The sequence below is a fragment of the Macaca nemestrina genome, chromosome 3 (assembly GCF_043159975.1).
Source record: "Macaca nemestrina isolate mMacNem1 chromosome 3, mMacNem.hap1, whole genome shotgun sequence".
Lineage (NCBI taxonomy): Eukaryota > Metazoa > Chordata > Mammalia > Primates > Cercopithecidae > Macaca > Macaca nemestrina.
In genome coordinates, this window is record NC_092127.1 from 118797191 (window position 1) to 118818602 (window position 21412).

Consider the following 21412-nt stretch of genomic DNA (forward strand, 5'->3'; position numbering starts at 1 on the left):
TCTAATTACAATTTCAATAACAATATTGTTGATGAGTTGCTGAGTCGTATGATTTTTTTTCTCCATATGAAGATGAAAACATATAAGACATACCTTTTTTGTTTGTTTCTCTGTCGCCCATGCTGGAGTGCAATGGTCCGATCTCAGCTCACTGCGACCTCCACCTCCCAAGTTCAAGCGATTCTCCTGCCTCAGCCTCCCAAGTAGCTGGGACTGCAGGCACGTGCCACCACACCCGGCTAATTTTTTGTATTTTTAGTAGAGACGAGTTTTCACTGTGTTAGCCAGGATGGCCTCGATCTCCTGACCTCATGATCTGCCCACCTCAGCCTCCCAAAGTGCTGGGATTACAGGCATTAGCCACTGTGCCAGGCTGGAAATACTTTTTTAAGTGTAAAATCTGAAAAATAATTTCTCCTCAAAAACCTATCTCCCATGACGGGAAGTCATTTACTCATTCCCTAGGTGGAAGTAGAAAGCAGTTGTGTCATATTGACTTCACTTTCCATCTTTCACATTCAACTTTGTGCTACTGCTTACTGATTTTATTATCAGATGTATCTCATATTCATCCTCCTTTCTCCATTTCCATATCCAAACATAGTACTAGTTGATATGGTTTAGATTTGTGTTCTGACCCAAATCACATGTTGAATTGTAATCCCTAATGAAGGAGGAGGGACCTGGTGGGAAGTGATTGGATCATGGGGGCGGATTTCACCCTTGCTGTTCTCACGATAGTGAGTTCTCATGAGATCTGGTTGTTTAAAAGTGTGTTGTACTTCCTCCTTCTCTCTCTTCCTCCTGCTCCGGTCATGTAAGACTGTGGATCCTTCCTCTTCGCTTTCTGCTATGATTGTAAGTTTCCTGAGGCCTCTCCAACCAAGCTTCCTGTGCAGCCTGTGTAACTGTGAATTGATTAAACCTCTTTTCTTTATAAATTACCCAGTCTCAGGTATTCCTTTACAGCAAGATGAGAATGGACTAATACACTAGTCCTTTGATCATCTTGCTCAAATTGTTTTCATAGAGTCCCAGAATCACAGACAAAATAGGAGGATATTAAAAGTTGGAAAAGATCCTAGAGAACTTTCTTCAGATGAGGAAATTGAGGCTCAGAAAGGCAAATATCTCACCCAGTACTTCACAATTCAGCCTAGCTACAGGCATGTCATTTTTTTCTTTAGAGCAGCCATGGTAGACACTGTTGGTTATCTGCTCATAGACATTCCCATCCCTTTCTTCTTTGTTAGAAAATCCCACCTCCCATAATAGCAGTCAAAAAAGACAAATACCATTATGCATTAATGATGGGTTTATCTTCTGAGAAATGCACCATTAGGCAATTTTATCACTGTGCCCACATAATAAAGAGTACTACACAAACCTAGACAGCACAGTCTACTACACACCTAGGTGGGCTATATGGTATAGCCTATGGCTTATAGGCTGCTACAAACCTGTGCAGCATGTACCATAGTGAATAGTGTGGGCAGTTGTAACACATGCTTAGTATTTGTGTAGCTAAACATATCTAAACATAGAAAAGGTATTGAGTTGACATCGTGGGGTCTATGACGTCACTGGATCACAGGAATTTTTCAGCTTCATTTGAGATGATGGGATCACCATCCTGTATGCAGTCTATTGTTGACTCAAATCTTGTTATGCAGCATAGGACTATACTAGCTTTCCTAGGGATGCCATGCGATCCATTTATGGCCACTGAAATGTAAAGGAAAGTGTGCGTGATGGTTTTTGAAAAAGATTTTGCTTCCTCATGAAAAGAAACAAAAAAGAGCCACCTCTCCTACTTTCTGTCTTTGGATCTGAACCACGCAGCCTCAGGACAAAAAAGCCAACATCTGAGGAAGGTAGATCGGAAGAATGGGAAGCATTTGGGATCCTTATCTATGAGCCCTGAGCTAACTCTTGGGACTACCTACCTGCAGACCTTCTATTACATGAGATTATTTATATCTTTATGTCATATATTCTGTTACTTGCAGCTGAGTGCACCCTGGATGTACTACTGCTTTATTTCTTCGTTTTCTATCTACTGCATTGAGCTCCATAGAGCAAGGAATTGGCCTATTTTTTCATTGCCATATCACCAGTTCTTAGAACAGAGCCTGGTACATAGTCGATTCTTAATAAATTTCTGTTGAATGAATAAATGAATGAAAGAATGCATGTCAATAACCTTAATTGGCCCTCTACTTCTATAGAATAAAGTCCAAAGGCTTAGCTGGTATTTAAGGCCCTTCATGATCTGGCCCCAATCTATCTTTGCAGGCTAATCTTTTACCTTCACATACCGTACAACTCAGGAAAGCTGGGCTACTTCCTGTCCTCCCAAATATCCTGTCTTAGTCCTTCTGTGCCGCTTTTACAAAATACCACAGACTGGGTCATTTATAAGAAACAGAAATGTATTTCTTACAGTTCTCCAGGCTGGCAAGTTCAAGATCAATGCACTGGCAAGTTCAGCAATCCGGTGAGGGCTGCCTCCTCCAGATGGGAAGAATGTTGTGTCTTCACATAGCAGAAGGCAGAAGCACAAGCCAGCCAAACCCATGTGAAGCCTCTTTTATAAGGGCCTTAGTCCCATTCAGGATGGAGTAGCCCTCATGGCCTACTCACTTTTTTTTAAGGGCCCCACCTCTCAATACTGTCACATTGACAACACCTGAGTTTTAGAGGGGACCCATTCAAGCCATAGCACAGCCCTCATGCTTTTTTGATGCAGGACTTTGACTCCCTGGACTGACATATGCTCCTCCTCCTCCACCTCTCCACTTTTCTCTCATTCTTCAAGCTCCAGATCTTCTCCCATAGCCCTTTCTCCAATACCTGCCAGGTATAAATGTCTTTTCTATTCTGTGTTTCCTTCTTCTTTGTGCCTTTATCACTCTTACACATTTATGATAACTGTTTGGTGTACTCATTTCTATTAGATTAGAAGTTCCTTGAGGCTAAGAAATTCACCCTTCTAAGAAAAATACAATGTTTTACCCTAGTAGGTGGCTAACACATTTTTGTGAGTGGAGGCATAAATAGTATTAAAGTGAACACATGAAAAATTTCCATTTTAAAAATAATTTAGACCCAGGAATTGGTGCAGACTGTCATGGAAGCAAAGATCAGGAGGGGAAGGAAGGGAGGGAAAGAGACTTGTTGGAAGTGTTAGGAGCAAGCACAAATGTCTTTTCTCTTGCCGATGATAGCAAAGTTCTTAATGGAAGATGATCCCAATCAATAGAGCCAGACAGTTGATTTATATAATGGCATCAAGCTGAAATCGTGGTCTTCGCATAGTGTTGTGAAAGGGGAAAAGGCTACCAAGACTGGAACAGCCAGGGGACTCCACAAGTAGATCTGTGAGTATCAGTCGGTGGTCATAAATATGTTTCCCCACCAGCAAGCCATGGAAGAGTTCAGAGAGCAGCCTGCTGGAGGCTGGTCGCGGAAGACTGACGGTGGGGCTAGTGAGGCTGCTGTATTTTGGCTGCCGCCGCCGCTGCTGCCACTGGGCAGATACCGCAGTGAGGGGTCTGACCGCGCTGAGTGCTCTCGGGAATCTGGGCTCTGGCTAGGAATGAGAAGTTAAGAGAGGGAGGGCTGGAAGGTGGGCAGGGCTCACCAAGGAGCTGCAAACCCAAACGAGAAATCTAGGGAGCAAAAGGAGAGGAAAGAGTGAGCTTGAGCCAAGACATCAGGCCAAGTGGAACTGGAGGAAATGTCATCATTGGTAAAGGAGGACTTGGAGAAGAAACTGTTTAAGCCACTCTCGCAGAATCTGTACGAGTTTATTGAAATAGAGTTCTCCGTCCAGGACAGGTATTACCTCTGTGTGTCAGGTAATCTGTTCCTTCTGTTATCATTTCAAAAAGCAAGTCACCCAAAGATGCTTGGATGATAGAGGGAATTTTTTTTTTGTATTTATTTTCCTATACAGCACTTGCACCTTCTTCTGATGAGAACTTAACTATGCCAGGTTTAAGAATTTGGGTTCTACAGAATTTTTTTAAAGTGTTAAAAATGAAAGAACAAAACATTGTATTAGAACATTTTGGTTAATTGTGGAGAAATGAAACTGATATGTACTTCTCCTGATTTGATTATTTTGTCTCCAATCGTTTGTTTAATTCATTTGCATGGCATGGAATTTTATCGTGTAAGAGCTCATTTTAAAAAATGCAACAGAGAGCTGTCCGTATACTTTTAAATACGTTGGAGAATAGAGTTATACAGCACCATTTGCAACCAGTCTGGACAACCGGCATTATCCCTTTTCATTCTAGGAAAAAAACAAAGCCTTAGATTTTCTTCTGAGGGCTTTAGACTTCCTGGTGGTTTATTTGAAGAGAGAAATTATATTTTAAAACTTCTTTATCTTATAGGAAGTGTGCTCACAAAAACAGTACCTTAATGGTGAAACTAGTTTATGAAAATGGAACTTTAAGGATTAGAGCATGTTCTCCAAACTATTTAACTAAAATAAAGATTTTACCCTCATGTTTCTAAAATTCATGAAAATTGTCCAAAGCTAGAAAAAGGATTTTACACTTAATTAAGATTTGCCTAAACTGTGATTTCTGTGCTGAATTTAGACAGGAATGCTCATGCCACTATTGAACAGAATATACAGCACTCCCTTTTCTTGGTCCATGCCTTTTAATACTTTTCAGGGGCTTAGGAGAAAAGAGCTTAGAAGCTTCGTGTTCATTGTGGACTTGCCTATCTAAGGCACACACCCATTTTCAGAAAACAACTTCTTATAATTCCCTTTCTGATAATTGACTTAGAAGGCCTTTTCAAAGTTGCCAGGAGGGAGTGCTGTAAGGGAAATAGAATGTCTTTAAAGAAAGTGCCAAGAATTTTTTTAAATTCTGTCATTTCTAATAAATATAGTAATATTTACCCAATAATGGCATTAGAAATATTTATCTGACACTTTAGCATATTTTGCTATATAACTACAAAGTATAGAGGGTATTCTAGTGACATAAAAAAATTAATTGACCCAGGAAAAAGAAATTAAATATTTTAAAAAGTCAATTTAAAACAATTTAAGAAACTATACTGTATCCTAGCCATCACATCACTGTATCTTAAAATATTTTTACTGAATATATTAGAGACGATGCTTATTCCAACATTAAAATGTAATAATTGTGTACTTGTTGTAATTTCCACTTTATAAAGTTGATTTCTCACTGGTAACATTAGTATACACATATTTTTAAAGAAAAACATGAAAAATTAAATAATCACAATAATTTATATATCTAACTTACCAAATACATCTTAGTTTCTCCCTCCAAATTATGTAATTAACTAGACTTGTTCTATCTGACATGAAAAAAAAGTCTCCTAGATTTAAATGTTTGGAAATAATTCAATAATTCTGTCATGTAAGAAGCAAGGAAAAAACAAGATCTTCTCAGAGATGAAGAAAAGAAGACCATATTGTGCTATTCTAGATACAAGTTAACTTTATAAGCCCTATCAGTTCACTAACTTCACTCTCTTCTACATCACATCCATCAATTTGAGAGCACTTTCTCTAAATGTAACACTTTTTTATGGCAATTAAAAATACATTTTGCTGGAACAGTAATTTAAAATAAGTCAGTGTGTTGCTTGAATAGTCTTGGCTTTGACCATGCTGGACTCAGACAATTTCCTTTGGTAACGAATCAAACAGATCACATCACAATTGTTGAGACGCGGAACTCCGTACTTTGAACGATGCCACCTTCATGGAGTAGAGTCATATTATGATTTCCTCTTCATTCCCTACAAGCTAGCACTTCTAAATTTGTGAGACTCACGAGTCCAGTGTAGTCAAATTCCATCATGTATTTTTTCAATTAATGAAAATATGTTTAAATATGGTTAAGCTTTCTATTTATCTGACCAGAGTCTCTATTGCAGGGGTCTCGCAGTCAAAGGATTGTGACTTACCATTAAATCTTGATGCTTACCTGGTTGATGTTAAAACTAGATGTCAAAAACTCAAATTTCCCTTTCTGGTTTGCTAGGATGTACATGGGGGATTTCCTGGGACCTCAGCCCACTCCCACCTTAGGGTTTGCATAGTCATTTCTCCCTGGGACTAGCTTCCCCTACCTAGAACATTATCACTGGAAGTTAAGAGCAGCATCTTCTTATAAAGGAGGAAGGAGCTCTGTTATGTGCTGGCACTAGAAAGGGATAAGTCACATGTGCAATGAAGAGAGTGCACGTGAATTAAAGAAACGCTGAAGGACTTGACACAGCGTATTAAAGCATTAGCCAAACCTGGATGGAAAGTAACAGGGCATAGTGGAACAGACCTTCACACACTTGGAATCAGGCAAACTTGGTGTGAAACCTGGTGCTGCTTTGCCACCCACCAGCTGTGAAATTTAGGGCAAGATAATTAGGCTCTCTGGCCTCAGTGGTGACATCTCTGAAACGGAAATAAAAACACTTATATCTGCCCACAGTGCTCCCCTGTTAAATTCTTACTAGGATAAAACCAAATGTGATACATTATATTCTAAATAAATAAAATTAAATTAAAGTTATAATTTTCAGATATACAGAAAAAATAATTTGCCATTAAAAATATGCTGAAATATATGTTTATATATGTATATATTATAAATACATATTTGTAGTAAAAACAAAATAGTAAACACGTATGTATATTTAATATAAAATGAAAAATTAATATATTTTATATTATATTAATTTAAAATTGTATGTATATTCAGATGTTGATTATTTTTCAGTATTCTCATACCTCTAGAAAAATATCTTCCATTCATAGATGTTAATCTGAAAATAAATGGCATTTTCTAGAATTATAAAAATAATATGCATAAATTCTCTATACATATTGTTTTTTAAGCCGTACCAGAACTTCTCTGTGAACCAAAAAATTTAATAATTTTGTCAAATCATTTACAATAAGAATGTTAATAAGATTGTTAAATAAGAACAAGTTAACGAGAAAAGGAGGTTGCTAAAAACAATTTTAAAGACTTCATTTGGTACCACTGCTGCTATATTTGCGAATTCCCAACATCTTAACAACAGAGCACAATCTAAAGAATTTCTTTCTTTAAGTTGTCATTTCAGGAGATAACAGTATTGTCTGGAAGAGGTTAGTTTAATTTTTCAACTGTGAATTGAGAACAAATTATCCTGATACATAGTGTTTTGAAGAATTAAACATGGACTAAGGCTTTAAAAAGTTTTCGTATAATTAACGATGTTGTTAGCAGTAGTAGAATAACAATTACGCAGGCCAAAATATATCCAAACAGCTATACGTATGTTCTGATTATAGAGCCAAACATAGTTTATGTGTATATTCTTTTTTATTTTTCAAGTTGCAGGTTTACTCAAGGCTGTTTTTTGTTTTGTTTTGTTTTGTTTTGTTTTGTTTTTTGAGACAGAGTCTTGCTCTGTCACCCAGGCTGGAGTGCAGTGGCGCGATCTCGGCTCACTGCTGTCTCCACCTCCTGGGTTCAAGCGATTCTCCTGTCAAGGTTGTTTTGCTACACAATAATTTAATATCTTCCCTTTCATGACCTATAATACCTCCTTTAATAAATATGAATAGATTTGGTTCTGTGACAAGACAGAAATCTCGTGCTCAAAAGGAGATCACACTTGAAGAAATTCTAATTTGACGGTGTTTATTATCCTCTATGTTAAAAAATTCTGAAAAGAAGAAAGGTAGGATTGATTTCCAAGAGATACATTTTATTAAAAAATAAAATACATATATCATAAAATTCACAAAACTTACTAATTGTTACTCATTGTAACAATTAGTTACAATCAGAATTGTCAAATGGGGAACAGGCCTTGAATAAAAAGGTAGGTTTTATACTTTAAAATTCTTGCTCTTTGTCTTCTAAAGGTAGAAAAAAAACACTTTATTATTCTTGTTCAAGACTCTATATATATTTTGTTCAGGTCTCTCTCTTTCTCTCTCTCACACACACACACATACACACACACACAAACACAAAATGCATTTGTGGAATATCACTAAATGTCTCTATGGAGGAATTTATTTTAATTTAATTTAATTTATTTTGTTTTTTTGAGACAGGGTCTCACTTTGACACCCAGGCTGGAGTGCAGTGACCTGATCTTGGCTCACTGCAGCCTCAACCTCCAGGGCTTAGGTGATTCTCCCACCTCAGCCTGCTGAGTAGCTGGGACTATAGTCATGTGCTACTATGCCTGGCTAATTTATTAGTCTTTTTTGTAGAGACGGGGTCTCACTATATTGCCCAGGCTGGTCTAGAACTCCTGGCCTCAAGTCATCCTGCTTCAGCCTCCCAAAGTGCTGGGATTACAAGCATGAGCCACTGCACCCAGCCCTGTGGAGGAATTTAAATAAAATATTCTGACTCTCCAAATCAGGGTAATTGTAGGTGAAGGTTACAGTATGGAAATGATGAAGCTCCCATTTGAGTCCTCTTGTTACCTTGCATTTATTGTGAGTTAGTGTTTGGTTCTAAAAGGGCCAGTGGCTTGGATTTTAGAGTGGGGATATTATCATTATCTCTAAAATGAACAACCCACATCACCATCATCAGTTAGTAACTTATGAGACAGATTCTCCCAGTGGCTAATCTATTACCTTGGAGATCTAAATATGGAAAGATCTAAATATGGCTAATCTATTACCTGGGAGATCTAAACTCCAAGCCATTTGCCTCATTTGTAGAGTGAATAGAAACTTGATTTCAGAGCTTTGAAGGGGAGAAATATTTAAAATATTTCATTATTAGTATGGCATTATTGATGATGCAATAAAAGGGATAGCCTATCATGTAAAGGCATGCCTGCTGAGTGCCAGGCACACATCCATTTAGTACCATTTATATTAATCTTCACAACCACCTTATGTGATAGACAAAATTCCTGTTTTACAGATGAGGAAACCATAGGTCACAAGAAGTTAAATACATAGTCCAAGGCCCACAGGTCATAAATCTAAATCTAAAACCCAAGTTTTTTCCACTTTACCACATTGCTTCTAACCAGTAAGAGTAGATGCTTTCCTTAACACATTTGCCAGGCACTATGGTAAGTCCTTCACATATTTTATCCTATTTGCCACATCTATGCATGATAAAACTGAAGTACACAGTAGCTAAATAACTTGCCCAAGATAATCAGCTCATAAGTGACTAATGGAGGCTTTAAATGCAGGTCCACTTGTGCCAAATTACTATGCAATATTACTTTTAGTAGGGGCACTGAGTAATGCTAGATTGGAGCTCATAAAGCCAAACCTTGCATATGCCACGTTGGATGTCCCTTTTCTCTTGGTGCTTCTATTCCCACAAAATCACTTTCCTTCTCTTTCATTCTATCTCCCATTCTGTAAAAATATCAGCAACTCATGTCCTTACTTGCTTATACCCCATCTTTTTCATTTTAAAGACACTCAGTGCAGCACAAAATTTGATTTTAAAAAATATTTCTAAAGAAAAATGTTACATGAAAACTACTCTTTTGGCCAGGCATGGTGGCTCACACTTCTAATCCCAGCACTTTGGGAGGCCAAGGTGGGCATCTGGATCACCTGAGGTCAGGAGTTTGAGACCAGCCTGGCCAATATGGTGAAACTCTGTCTCTACTAAAAATGCAAAAATTAGCTGGGTGTGGTGGTGGGTGCCTGTAATCCCAGCTACTCAGGAGGCTGAGGCAGGAGAATCGCTTGAACCCAGGAGGTAGAGGTTGCCATGAGTCGAGATTGTGCTGTTTCACTCCAGCCTGGGCGACAAGTGTGAAACTCCATCTCAAAAAACAAAAAAGAAAGAAAGAAAGAAAATTACTCTTTTGATGAAAGCAATGATAGCCTTCTCAGTGAACCCAGACAGCACCACATATAACATTTCACTATTGCTGCTTTTCTGCAATATCTCATAGTAATTTCTCTCCATCATTTAACTTAAATGATGAAAACAATTGTATAACAATACAACATAAAAGAAGAGTTGTTTCTTTAAAGCATTCTGTGCAACTTACTTGTGAGCTACTGTTTTCTTCTATTCTGCCAAATTATATTGGATCAATTGGGCAATGTTCCTTCCATTTAGCCTCATGAATAATAGTGACTATTTTATCATGGTAACAGAGGCATTTATTAATGACAAAGTTTATTTTAAAATTTAAAGTGAAAATAAAGTGATTGGCATGAAGTTAAAATTATAATTCTGAAAATGCTGATTAAAATTAAAACTAGAGCAGATTAACTCTGAAGTTCCCTTACTCTGTAGATATTATTCACTAAATCATAATTCAATAACGGAAACTCTGATGTAACCGAAAACAACTCTCTAACATTTTGATTATATAAACACATTTCTGTTTTAAGACAATGTGATAGGTTTCCACTTTGCCACTGCATTAATGTGGATACGGCCATTTAATTTTAGTTGGCAGCAAAGCTCAAGTGTGGAAATTAGGGATTGGGTTGACTCCAGGCTGAGTAGACTTCGTTGGCTTGTGGCTAAAGACAATTCTTGGAGCCTCCTTAGCTACAAAGGAAGCTGTTTTGTCAAAAGGTTAACTTTTAAAGAATGCTTTTTTATTTTCTTAGTTTGGTGTTAATGGGACACTGACCATTAATATAAGAAAATGTGATGACTTGTAGGACTCACCTTCACATCTCTTCTCTCCATTCCCCACCTCCAACCTATCCTTTATGGAAGATCCCAAAAGAAATTTCTGAAATTTAAAAGCTCAGTCTGTCCATTCACTTTAAATCCTTCAGTGACAACTTTTCTCTCTTACACAGATAAATGCATGGCTTTCAGAATAACCTTTGATGTTCTCAGCCTGATATTCTAGACTCCTCAGGGACTAGTCTTGCCTAACTTGCTCCCTTCCACCTGTCCACCCTCAAACCTCATGCCAGCAGTACCAGATGCTTTTAATGACTTTAAAATGTCAAGTATTTCATGCCTTTGTATGAATGCTTTTCTAGAACTACCTTTACCGCATCTTCATTCTGCTAACTTCTACTGCCCTTTACAACTCAGGTTACCTCTCTCAGGAAGCTCTCCCGGACCCCCACTTGGATGAAGACATCCTTCCTCCACGTTCCTTAATTACTTTGTCTATTTCTTCTTTGCAGAACTGTGAGCACGGGTTTTCTTTCTGAAGACTCCACTCCCTACAGTCTCAGCGACAGCAGGAATGATGCCTTATGAGAATTAATGTTTTCAATTCCTAACACAGTGCTTGGTATAAAAAGGGCACTCAAATATTTATCAATTTAATGAGATGAATGAGTGGCCTACAGATGACCATAACATGCTTATCATAACACGTAGACGAGGCAGTGGAATTTGCTCAGTGAAAATACGTTTTCCATACCTCCCCAACCCCATTCTCTCCCACCCGCTAAGCAGCATGTGAGACAGCGAGCTCGAGCAAGAACATAGTCCTTTGGTTATGGGGTACAGCTTCTTTCTGGGCATACAACTGCCTCCTGGTGGAGGAGAATGTCTCCAAGATCTTGTCCTTAGTAAGCATGATAGATTCAAGTGTGCCTCCACTTCACCACCTCTGCCTAATAGCTTTACTTTTAATCCTTTCATCTTCCCAAGGCTAGCATCTACATCAGTGGAGATAGAACCTTTTTAGTGCTAGAGAAGGATAGATGGACAGAAGCCCACCAACTTTGGCACACTGTCAGGGGGATCACAGACTCTAAACTAGCTCATTGACCCCAAGCTAAGATATTCTGCTTGAGGTCCTCTCCAGAAGGTGTGCCTTAGTCACTTCCTCTGCCTCCAAAATGTACAATCCCTCCTTTTCCAAACTCCTGGAATATGTGATCTCAATCATAGCCTTTAGTCTTCATTCCTATTATCTTTGTAAATCCTACCTAACCTTGAGGCTGGCACACAGTGTGCACTCAAATAGTGTTGGTGCATGAAGGAGTCCTCTGCAGAAGGAGTCTTCTGCCCTCAGCATTCTAGAGAAACTGCCCTCATGGAGGAAATTCATGATCTTCTTCCAAGTCAGATTCAGTGCTAGGGCTGAACTCTGCCTTACCTAGCAAAGGGACTTCATGGGATAGTCTCCAAACCTTTAAACTTCACTATTCTCTTGATTCCCATAGCATTACACACCTGGGCCTGTCTCTCAGACGTCTTTCTTGGCATCTATTCTTCTTCTCACTTTCTCTCACCTCTTTCCTCTGCTCTTTTCTCTACAAATTTGGTTTGGGAGCCAGGCATGGTGATTCTCACCTATAATCCCAACACTTTGAGAGGCTGAGGCAGGAGCATAGCTTGAGGCCAGGAGTTTGAGACCACTATCACTATCACTATACAGTGAGACCCATCTCTACAGAAAAAGATAAAAAATTAGCCAGGCATAGTGGTGCATTCCTGTAGTCCCAGCTACTCAGGAGACTGAGGTGGAAGTATGCTTGAGCCCAGGAGGTTGAGGCTGCGGTGAGCCATTATCATGCCACTATACTCCAGCTTGGGTAACAGAGTGAGACCCTCTCTCAAAATGAAAAACAAACAAACAACAACAACAACAAAAAACTGCCCTTGGAAACTTTTCCACACGCAAAAAAAAAACCCAAGTCTGTATCTCCATTCGTAAACTACAAAACTTCCATCTCATCCTCTTTTGAGATAATTTGTGGCTACTTCATCTGTGTGTCAAAAACAAAACTCATTTTTCCACCCAACCAACTCACCCTCTCTACTTTCCTATTTGGGTTTGTGTCTAGTGTTTGGTTTTCATCCAGTGTTATTTCCATCCAGTGTTATTTAAAATCTTACTTGGATTTTTCACTTCTATATCCATGACCCACATCCCATGCCCAGGTTACTACAACAGCCTCTTAAACAAAACAAAACATTTTTAACAGTTACTGTAAACCAGGCACTATCTTAAGTTCTTTATATATTTTGTCTACTTTAATCTTTACACCCTATTAATTTGTATCATTCTGATGTCTGTTTTACAACATAAGAAAACTGAGGTTTAAACTCTTTAGAGATTAAATCATTTACTCAGACCATGCTGTTCAGAGGTGGTGTCGTGATTTAACTCCAGAATGTCTAGTGCCAGAACTCACTAAGATGCACTGTATTTTCCAGGGTCCTCCAGTTCCTCTTTCATTTCTTCTCCCAGGTATTCTGTACATCACTGCTGCCAGAAAAAAATCCTCTTTAATAGGGCACCATTTTATTAGCCTTTTGCTACAGAAGGAGGGAGACTTAACAAACAGGTATTGCTACATGAGCTTTCACTGACCACCCAACACAGTGCCTTCTTCTGAGATTTGTCAGACTGCTCCCACTCCTTCTTCTGAGGACTGAGCTCCATCATCAACTCTCAGCTCAACTGGCTGCCTTGATTTCAGTATCACTAGCACCTTCAGGCAATGGATGCTCCCTTTGCTAGACCCAATTCTAGAGCCCTTACTATAATAGGTCAGCCTCACATCACTTCATCCAGAAAAGAGAATTCAGACACAGGTCCAAAGTGCTTTCTGTTGCATTTCAAATCCAGAGTCTTTCAAAACATTTTCACAACCTTCTGTAACTAGTGAATCCTATTGCCCACAGATCTTAACATCAACCAACCCATGCAGTGCACTTTCTTTAATTCTACCTGGTGACGTTAACTTCTGTTGCTGATGCATTTCCACATGCTGTCCTTCACCTAGAAATGTCTGCAGTATGACCCTTGTCTTTTCAAAATTTAAGCCTTATCTCAAATTCTATTTCATTTGTAATTCCTGCCTTAACTACTCCAATCCTTTCCCTTCTCAGAACTCATTGAACATTTGGTCTGCTCCACATTACTTATCTTTCACTACGATTATACTGTGATGTATTGTTTCATGTCTACAGAGCTGGGAGAGCATGTCAAAGTGATGCTTTCCAGAACCAAGACAGAGTCTTCCCCGCCCCCCAAGAAAAAATTCCAGAGTCACTCTTAGAAGACAGAACCAGCTTCCAACTCTCTAAGTAACATTACTCATCTTGAAGGGAAATCCTAGGCATTCAATCCCCACCTGCCACCTCTTTATAATATGCTATTGTATGTGACATGTGTGTTAGCCTTGTCTCACCAATGAAACCATAAATTTTTAGAGGGCAGGGACCATGTCTTTTACTTGTATCCCCTGTGGCATCTATTACAGTTCTATCACGTGAGTAGCAAATACTCAGTAAACACTCCTTTATTATAATAACTCATTGATAATTTTCAACTTAAGATCTCTATGCTCAAATATTGATTCTTCTGATGTGTATATATAAGACCAAATAATTTTAAAACCAAAAAAAGCATTTCCCTCATTTTGTTCCCACAAAATAAGCAAAAATATTCCCATATCTTTCAAAGTATAGTACTAAAACCTTTTGTGCAAGTGGCACATTTTGAATACTAGAATTTGAGAGACATACTTGAGAGGATTAAAATCTCAAGCAATACCAAGCAGGTTAACAGTAGCTGTGATGCAAGCATTTCTACATTGTAAGTCTCAGAGCGAATTTAAAGGCAAGTGTCCATAGTTACTGCAGTATTTGCTTGGTCACTCACTATTCAACACTGTGTTGCTGTAAAGCAGTACTGTTTACTTCCATGACCTCACTTTCTTACATTGTCATAAATTAAAATTCCAACCTGTTCTGATAAACACTTGGCACTGAATGTATGCTAAGGCTAAGCCTCTTATTTCCTGCCCCAAGGTGAACACTATTCTCTACCACAATGCTCAGAGCTCAAAGCACACAGCTCAATGTTCTATTTAACAGACATTACTGTGGCAGTATGTAACCACAACTGTAGCAAAAATAAAGTTAATACGTTGAGCAAATTTGGGTGCATACTGTGAGGATTCAGATACATCAGGGCTCACAATTGAGGTGCAGCTGTAATACAGGTTCAAGGTCATTTTATTAAAAGGGGATACATAAATACCAAAAAGTATAACTTGAATAATTTATTAGCTTCTAAGAATTTATGTAAACTAAGTATTTTTCTGTCCTACAGTGACCAAAAAGGAAGAAGTAAAAATAATCATGGTGAAACACTACAGGATAGGTTTAGATGAAAAATATGAAGTAACAAAAAAGTGGTCTTTGAATGATCTGAAGATGATTGATGGAAAAGAAGCAGATACTGTAAGTGTTACATTTTATAAGAGATGTGGAATCAATATGCTGGAGATCTTTATGTTCAATATCCTGCTTCATATATTCGTGGCATGTACTAAGTGTTACGGTGACATTATATTGTTCATAAGTGGAATGGTTTAATCTACTGGGATGATGTACCGGTTTTTTGGTTCTGTTTTTATGAGTTTCAAGTGGAATTTTGTCTATTAAATTTAAAAGCACCTTTCCCAAGGGCCTCTTAACAGGTTAAACACAATCTACCAGTCAATCCTGAAAATTTAAATGCCATTTTTCCAGATATATGATGCTTCTACCATCACTTTCTCCCCACCACAATTTCCTCTATAAATTTAGGGGATTTCTTCCCTCATCCTCACATTTTACCGTCAGCAAGCCCACTTCATCCTCTAGAAGGATGGAAATCCTGTAATCTTAGAGTTGAAAGGCGAGAAAGACTAGATACTCCAATCTCTCCACTTGAGCCCTGGCAAGTGATTTTCACAGTGTGTTCTTGAACTCTGATGTTGATGGGGAACCCTTCCCCTTTGAACCTTCTACATCCACAGTGCTTACGTACTGACTCCTGAGGCTTCAAATGTCCAATTACCTTTAACTGCTACCCAGATTTCCCATTGAGTAAAGTCCTATTGACTCTCCGCCCTCCACTCATTATGGCGTGGGTGGAAATGTATTATAACCGTAATCCTACAAGCTGCAATTGTCGGGTTACTCTGTATTCCCTCTAGATGGAAAGCTCCTTAAAAATTAGGACCATGGTTTTCATCCTTTATCGTAGCCTGATAGATGATAGGCATTCACTAAATCTTTGTGGTATTATTGTTGAATGAATTAGAACTTTAAGCTCATTTATTTTTAATCTTAATAAATGCCATATTCTTCACTTGGCCTGTTATTCCAACCTTTAAAATCTTCTAATATCATTATTTTTTAGTATTACTATAGTATGATTCAGATTTAATGAACACAACATTTAGGACTTCATCCAAGTCAATAATAAAATTGATGAGGCAGGCAGGGCCAAGTATGTACCTCTAAATCATTGATGGTTACTGTTACTGCTGCTAGTAGTACTGTTACTTGCTGCTACCAATATTCAGTAAACTTTTATAGGTGCCAGGAGCCAAGCTAAGCTCCTTTCATGTATATTTTTACATAATCATCATAAAACCTCATGATTTAGATTCCATTATTCCATTTTACAGATGAAGAAAATGAGACTTAAAGAGATTGACTTGCCCAAGGTGACACAGCTATTAAGTGGTAGAGCTAGACTTTACCCAGAAATCTATTAATTTGCCTTCTTCAGATTGGTTGCTGAAAGTCTATACAAATTTATATATTCATTTATTCCTTCATTAATTTATTGAGAATTTATTGTATACCAGGCATTGCTAGGCTCTGAGGATACAGTAGAGAATTAGCCAAAAGCACTTATTTCTGCCTTAATTATTCATCTAACCTGAATATCTAAAATTTGTCGTTTACTAAAATCAACATATACTATCTACTGTTACCTTGACTTACCACCTTACAAACCTTTTTTTAAAAATTGGTGTGTTTGACATGACTTCTTGGCAAAAGAATGCTGGATTTCATTGCTGTGTTTCCTAAATATTCATGTAACACTTTTCTGACAATATGTTCTACCTAAATGTTTGATGCTTAGGAAATGGTTAAATATATCATTACGTATTTATATGATAGAATGTTATACAACCGTTATAAAATAGGCTTCCAAAAGAATATCTCAGAACACAATTGTTCAGCCACTTAACAAGTTTTCTAAAAATCAGCTAAATATAAAACTTTTCTAAAATATTATCTCAATTTTGCATATTTAGTTTGTCATGTTATTGAAATATGAATCTTAATATTTTTACAAAAAATATATGTCAGTATATGTATATGTGTATATATGTATATGTAAAACAAACCAGTACTTTAATAAGTTATCTCAGTGATAAGATTACACATTTTTTAACTATGATTTTATTTTTTATATTTTTCTGTACTTGTCAAATTTCTATAATACTGCATTTAATTTGATCAGAAGTGCATGTCAAGTTCACTAAGCTGTAGTTTCAGGAACTATCTCCACAAATTAACTATCCTCACCAATCTTTGGCCCATTTTCCTTGTCTTTTTTCTTCAGCTCTCAAATATTACCGATGTTATCATTGGTTTTTACAAGTTTGTTCAACGCCCAAGATTGTATTCACCAGGACTGTCAATTTAGACTTATTTCAGATCACCTAACTGTGGTCTATTTTTTCCTCACTTTTCATGGCCTTTAATTCCATCCCAACATTGTTGATTCTTCCCTTTCCAATTTGAAGATCATTATCTTTCATAGTAAACAAGATACAAAAGATAAGCTGAGTATTTCTGGTTTTCTCGTCACTTTAGGACTTAAAATACTAAATTGCCAGAAGAAAAACCATAATATCCAAAGAATAGTTCTTTGCCAGATTTATTTTCTATGGATGAAGTAAAAATATTCTGACTGTTCTAGGAATTTCTATTTCTCTTTTTTGGAATCAAATCCTTGGGGGTCAGCACTTATTACATTTTTTACACTTACATGATTGCATTTAATTTATAATAAATTTACATTATTTACATTATTACATTATTTACATTATGACATTATTTACATTATTACATTTACATATCAATAGCAATGATACAGTTTTATAGAGAGCAATTTTGAGCCAAAAAGTTGTCAACTTTAAAATGGAATGGACTTGATATTGAAGTCAATTTATAAAGCAGAAATCAAAATGACTGGGGATTTGGAGACTGACTGGTGCAGCAGGAGACAGGATGATGTAGCAAAAACTGAGCTTGTGCTGATTGAGAGCTTGGGTTTTGTCCTGGCTCTGCCAATAACTAAATGTGTGACCTGGACTTCATATCTCTGGAAACTACTGTGTAATCCCAGCTAAAAACAGGAGATCAATAAATGATTCCTGAGATCCCTTTTAGTTCTAGCATTCTATCAAAAGAGAGAGAGACAGAGACAGGCAGATTTGTATCCTATGTGCATGCATACTCAGGCTCCAATTATTAGGCTAAAGGAAAATATTACTCTTCTGCAAGTATCTCAAAGGCATGAGGGGTATTTTCTATCTGATGAGGAGCAAATGTTTGCAAGAGAAAACTCCCTAAGGAGCTTGATTGGTATCTGGTGATGCAATGGATGTGATTTCTCTTTATGGACATTCTTGGCAGAATTGTCTTTCAAGCTGTAGTTATGAGCACCAGAAAAAAAAATTTTTTTTGAATGTGACTATAAAAGTGCTGCACTTAAAATCACACCACCTTTATACATTGTTTTTTAAGCATGATTATGGTTTTTTAATTTTTATTTTATTTATTTCTTTTTATTTCAATAGGTTTTTGAGAAGCAGGTGGTATCTGGTTACATGAATAAGTTCTTTAGTGGTGATTTCTGAGATTTTGATGCACCCATCACCCAAGCAGTGTAACTATATCCAGTGTGTAGTCTTTTATCCCTCACCACTCCTCCCACCCTTTTTCCCTGAGTCTCCAAAGTCCATTGTGTCATTCTTATGCTTTTGCATACTCATAACTTAGCTCCCACTTATGAGTGAGAATATACGATGTTTGGTTTTCCATTCCTGAGTTACTTCTCTTAGAATAATGGTCTCCAATTCCATCTAGGTTGCTGTAAATTACATTATTTCTTTCCTTTTATGGCTGAGTAGTATTCCACGGTATGTCTATGTATATATATAATATTAATTATATATATATATAATTATTTCTTTATCCACTGGTTGATTGATGGGCATTTGGGCTGGTTCCATATTTTTGCAATTGCAAATTGTGCTGCTATAAACATTCATGTGTAAGTATCTTTTTCATATAACGACTTCTTTCCATCTGGGTAGAAACCCAGGAGTGGGACTGCTAGATCAAATGGTAGTTCTACTTTTAGTTCTTTAAGGAATCGCCCCCTTCTTTTCCATAGTGGTTGTACTAGTTTACATTCCCACCAGCAGTGTAAAAGTGTTCCCTTTTCACCACATCCATGCCAACATCTATTATTTTTTGATTTTTTGATTATGGCCCTTTTAGCAGGAGTAAGGTGGTATCACATTGTGGTTTTTATTTGCATTCCTCTGATCATTAGTGATATTGAACATTTTTTCATGTTTATTGGCCATTTGTATATCTTCTTTTGAGAATTGCCTATTTATATCCTTTGCCCACTTTTTGATGGAATTGTTTGTTTTTTTCTTGATGATTTGTTTGAGTTCGTTGTAGATTCTGGATATTAGTCCTTCGTGGGATGTATACATTGCAAAGATTTTCTCCCGTGGGTTGTCTGTTTGTTCTGCTGATTATTTCTTTTGCTATGCAGAAGTAAAAGCATGATTATGTTTTGTTTTTAACTTTTTTAAATGGTAATATCACAATCTTTAGGAACTATCATTTATTAAGCTCCACACTCGTTTATATGATCATTCTCATGTAAATTTCACAACAGCACTATCTAAAATAAGGAGAAAAATGAGAGTCAGATCAAACAAGCATTTTGCCCATGGAACAGTCAAAATAGTTGTCTAACTTTAAAATTCATGCTCTATTTACTACCTCCTGCAAGAATTTTCCTATTTAAAAATCAAATTGCAAATATGTAAGTTGCTTGTATATGATGTTACATACTACATGACGGTGAATTATTAATACTCTGGTTTGGTTTAGTCCTTCTCTGCCTATTTGCTATTTGGGGCAATGTTTGCCTCCACTTCTCCTTTCTTAGGACTACTTCAGGTCAGTTCAACACATACTTGTTGAGAAATTAGTAGTCATCATGCATAAGTACTAAGAACATGATGATAAATAATGCAAAATCTCTGTCTTAAAGGAGAGTTAGGAATTAGGCAGATAATGAATGTGAAAGCATTTTGTAAACTTTATAAATGCAAGGCATCGTTGTTACTGCTATTAACAGTAGCAGTTATTATTTTAACATGTAGGACCTAGATCAGGTTTGGTTTCCACTTTTTCTTGAAATATTTCTGCTACAGATATAGCAAGAGCCCAGAGGCAGTCTTTAGTAAATTTGTCAGTTTCAGTCGAATGATTCAATGGTCCTTACTATTACCTTCAAAAGTAATTCCTTGCTGTAAAACTTCAAAGACAGAAAATTGGTGATCTATAACATGCCAATAGCTAGCTATTGTGTATTTCTTCCTTCTGCCTTTGAAATAGCACAAGGAACCAACCTCCTACTAAAAAGGGAGAGAAACCTTTTCTATTTTCCAGAAGTCTGTGAGTTTATTCTCTGCTTTATTTATTCCCTACTCATCCTCTCCAATTCATTACATTGAGAAGACTTAATAACCACACAGTCTGAGGCACATTTTATTTGTATACTTGAAAAAACATAGATGCTTCAAAAATAACCTTTCTTATTGTTGATTTTTAGAAGCAATTACTTTGAAGTAAGTAGCTTTGGAAAGCCCATTTGTAGATTTTAGAAATATGTTTGATACTGATACTTTACAATCAATAAACATATCCAAAAGAATGTGAGAGAATCCAGGAAACCTAGCTACTTTCTTGGCTACAAACTAAATCATGTCTCTCATTCTCTTCCAGGACAATCCATTTTTTGATCTGCACTTCAAGAAAGTGTACAGTTTGGAAGCATATAGCTGTGCTTCTAAATATGCCTTTGCTCGAACGGTAAATAAGCTGAATCATGCATATCTTAAGAAGGACTTACAGATTGTGAACTTTGATTCTACATACATTAACGATGATTCCATTTGGTCTTCCAACAATAAGGATTGTTTGGTCCTTATGAGAATATGCTTTTATGCTTTCAATCTTGTGTGCTTGTCCCTATGTCCCTTGCCACTCTGAAGCTGTGTACCACGTTCCTTCATCAGTGACCTATGAAAATGGTTTCCCAAGTAAATACTGATTGTCATAATTTTGTTTTTCCCTTCATCAGTGATTACTATAATTTAAATAAAAATAAAGTAATGCTTGTGAATTGCAGTGAAATATATTTTAATGTAATCATTCAACATTCAAGACTTCTTGCCAATGTGATCCTTGGTAACTTTGGAAGGAGCTGTGCGGTTTTGACTAAATTAGTATTCTCCTAAAGAGTGTGAAGAAAAACCCTAAAAGACCTAAGTATGTGGAAAAAGACCTTGCGTTCATGGATA

The 21412-nt window shown here is 37.0% G+C and overlaps 1 protein-coding gene across 1 annotated transcript; it reads left to right on the forward strand.

Moving 5' to 3' along the window:
* The first annotated feature begins 3502 nt into the window (after positions 1-3502).
* LOC105463541 (exocyst complex component 1 like) lies at positions 3503-21239 on the forward strand. The gene is made up of 3 exons (XM_011710705.2): positions 3503-3860; positions 15058-15188; positions 20835-21239. The coding sequence occupies exons 1-3, from the start codon at positions 3740-3742 to the stop codon at positions 21099-21101; spliced, it is 519 nt and encodes a 172-aa protein (XP_011709007.2). The 5' UTR covers positions 3503-3739; the 3' UTR covers positions 21102-21239.
* Positions 21240-21412: the final 173 nt, after the last annotated feature.

What these genes read in the sequence shown, in the direction of transcription:
- LOC105463541 (XM_011710705.2), top strand. Translation starts at nt 3,740, where the DNA reads ATGTCATCATTGGTAAAGGAGGACTTGGAGAAGAAACTGTTTAAGCCA. An exon ending in GTATTACCTCTGTGTGTCAG is followed by an intron (nt 3,861 to 15,057) that starts GTAATCTGTTCC and finishes TCTGTCCTACAG; the next exon opens with TGACCAAAAAGGAAGAAGTA. An exon ending in ATGGAAAAGAAGCAGATACT is followed by an intron (nt 15,189 to 20,834) that starts GTAAGTGTTACA and finishes ATTCTCTTCCAG; the next exon opens with GACAATCCATTTTTTGATCT.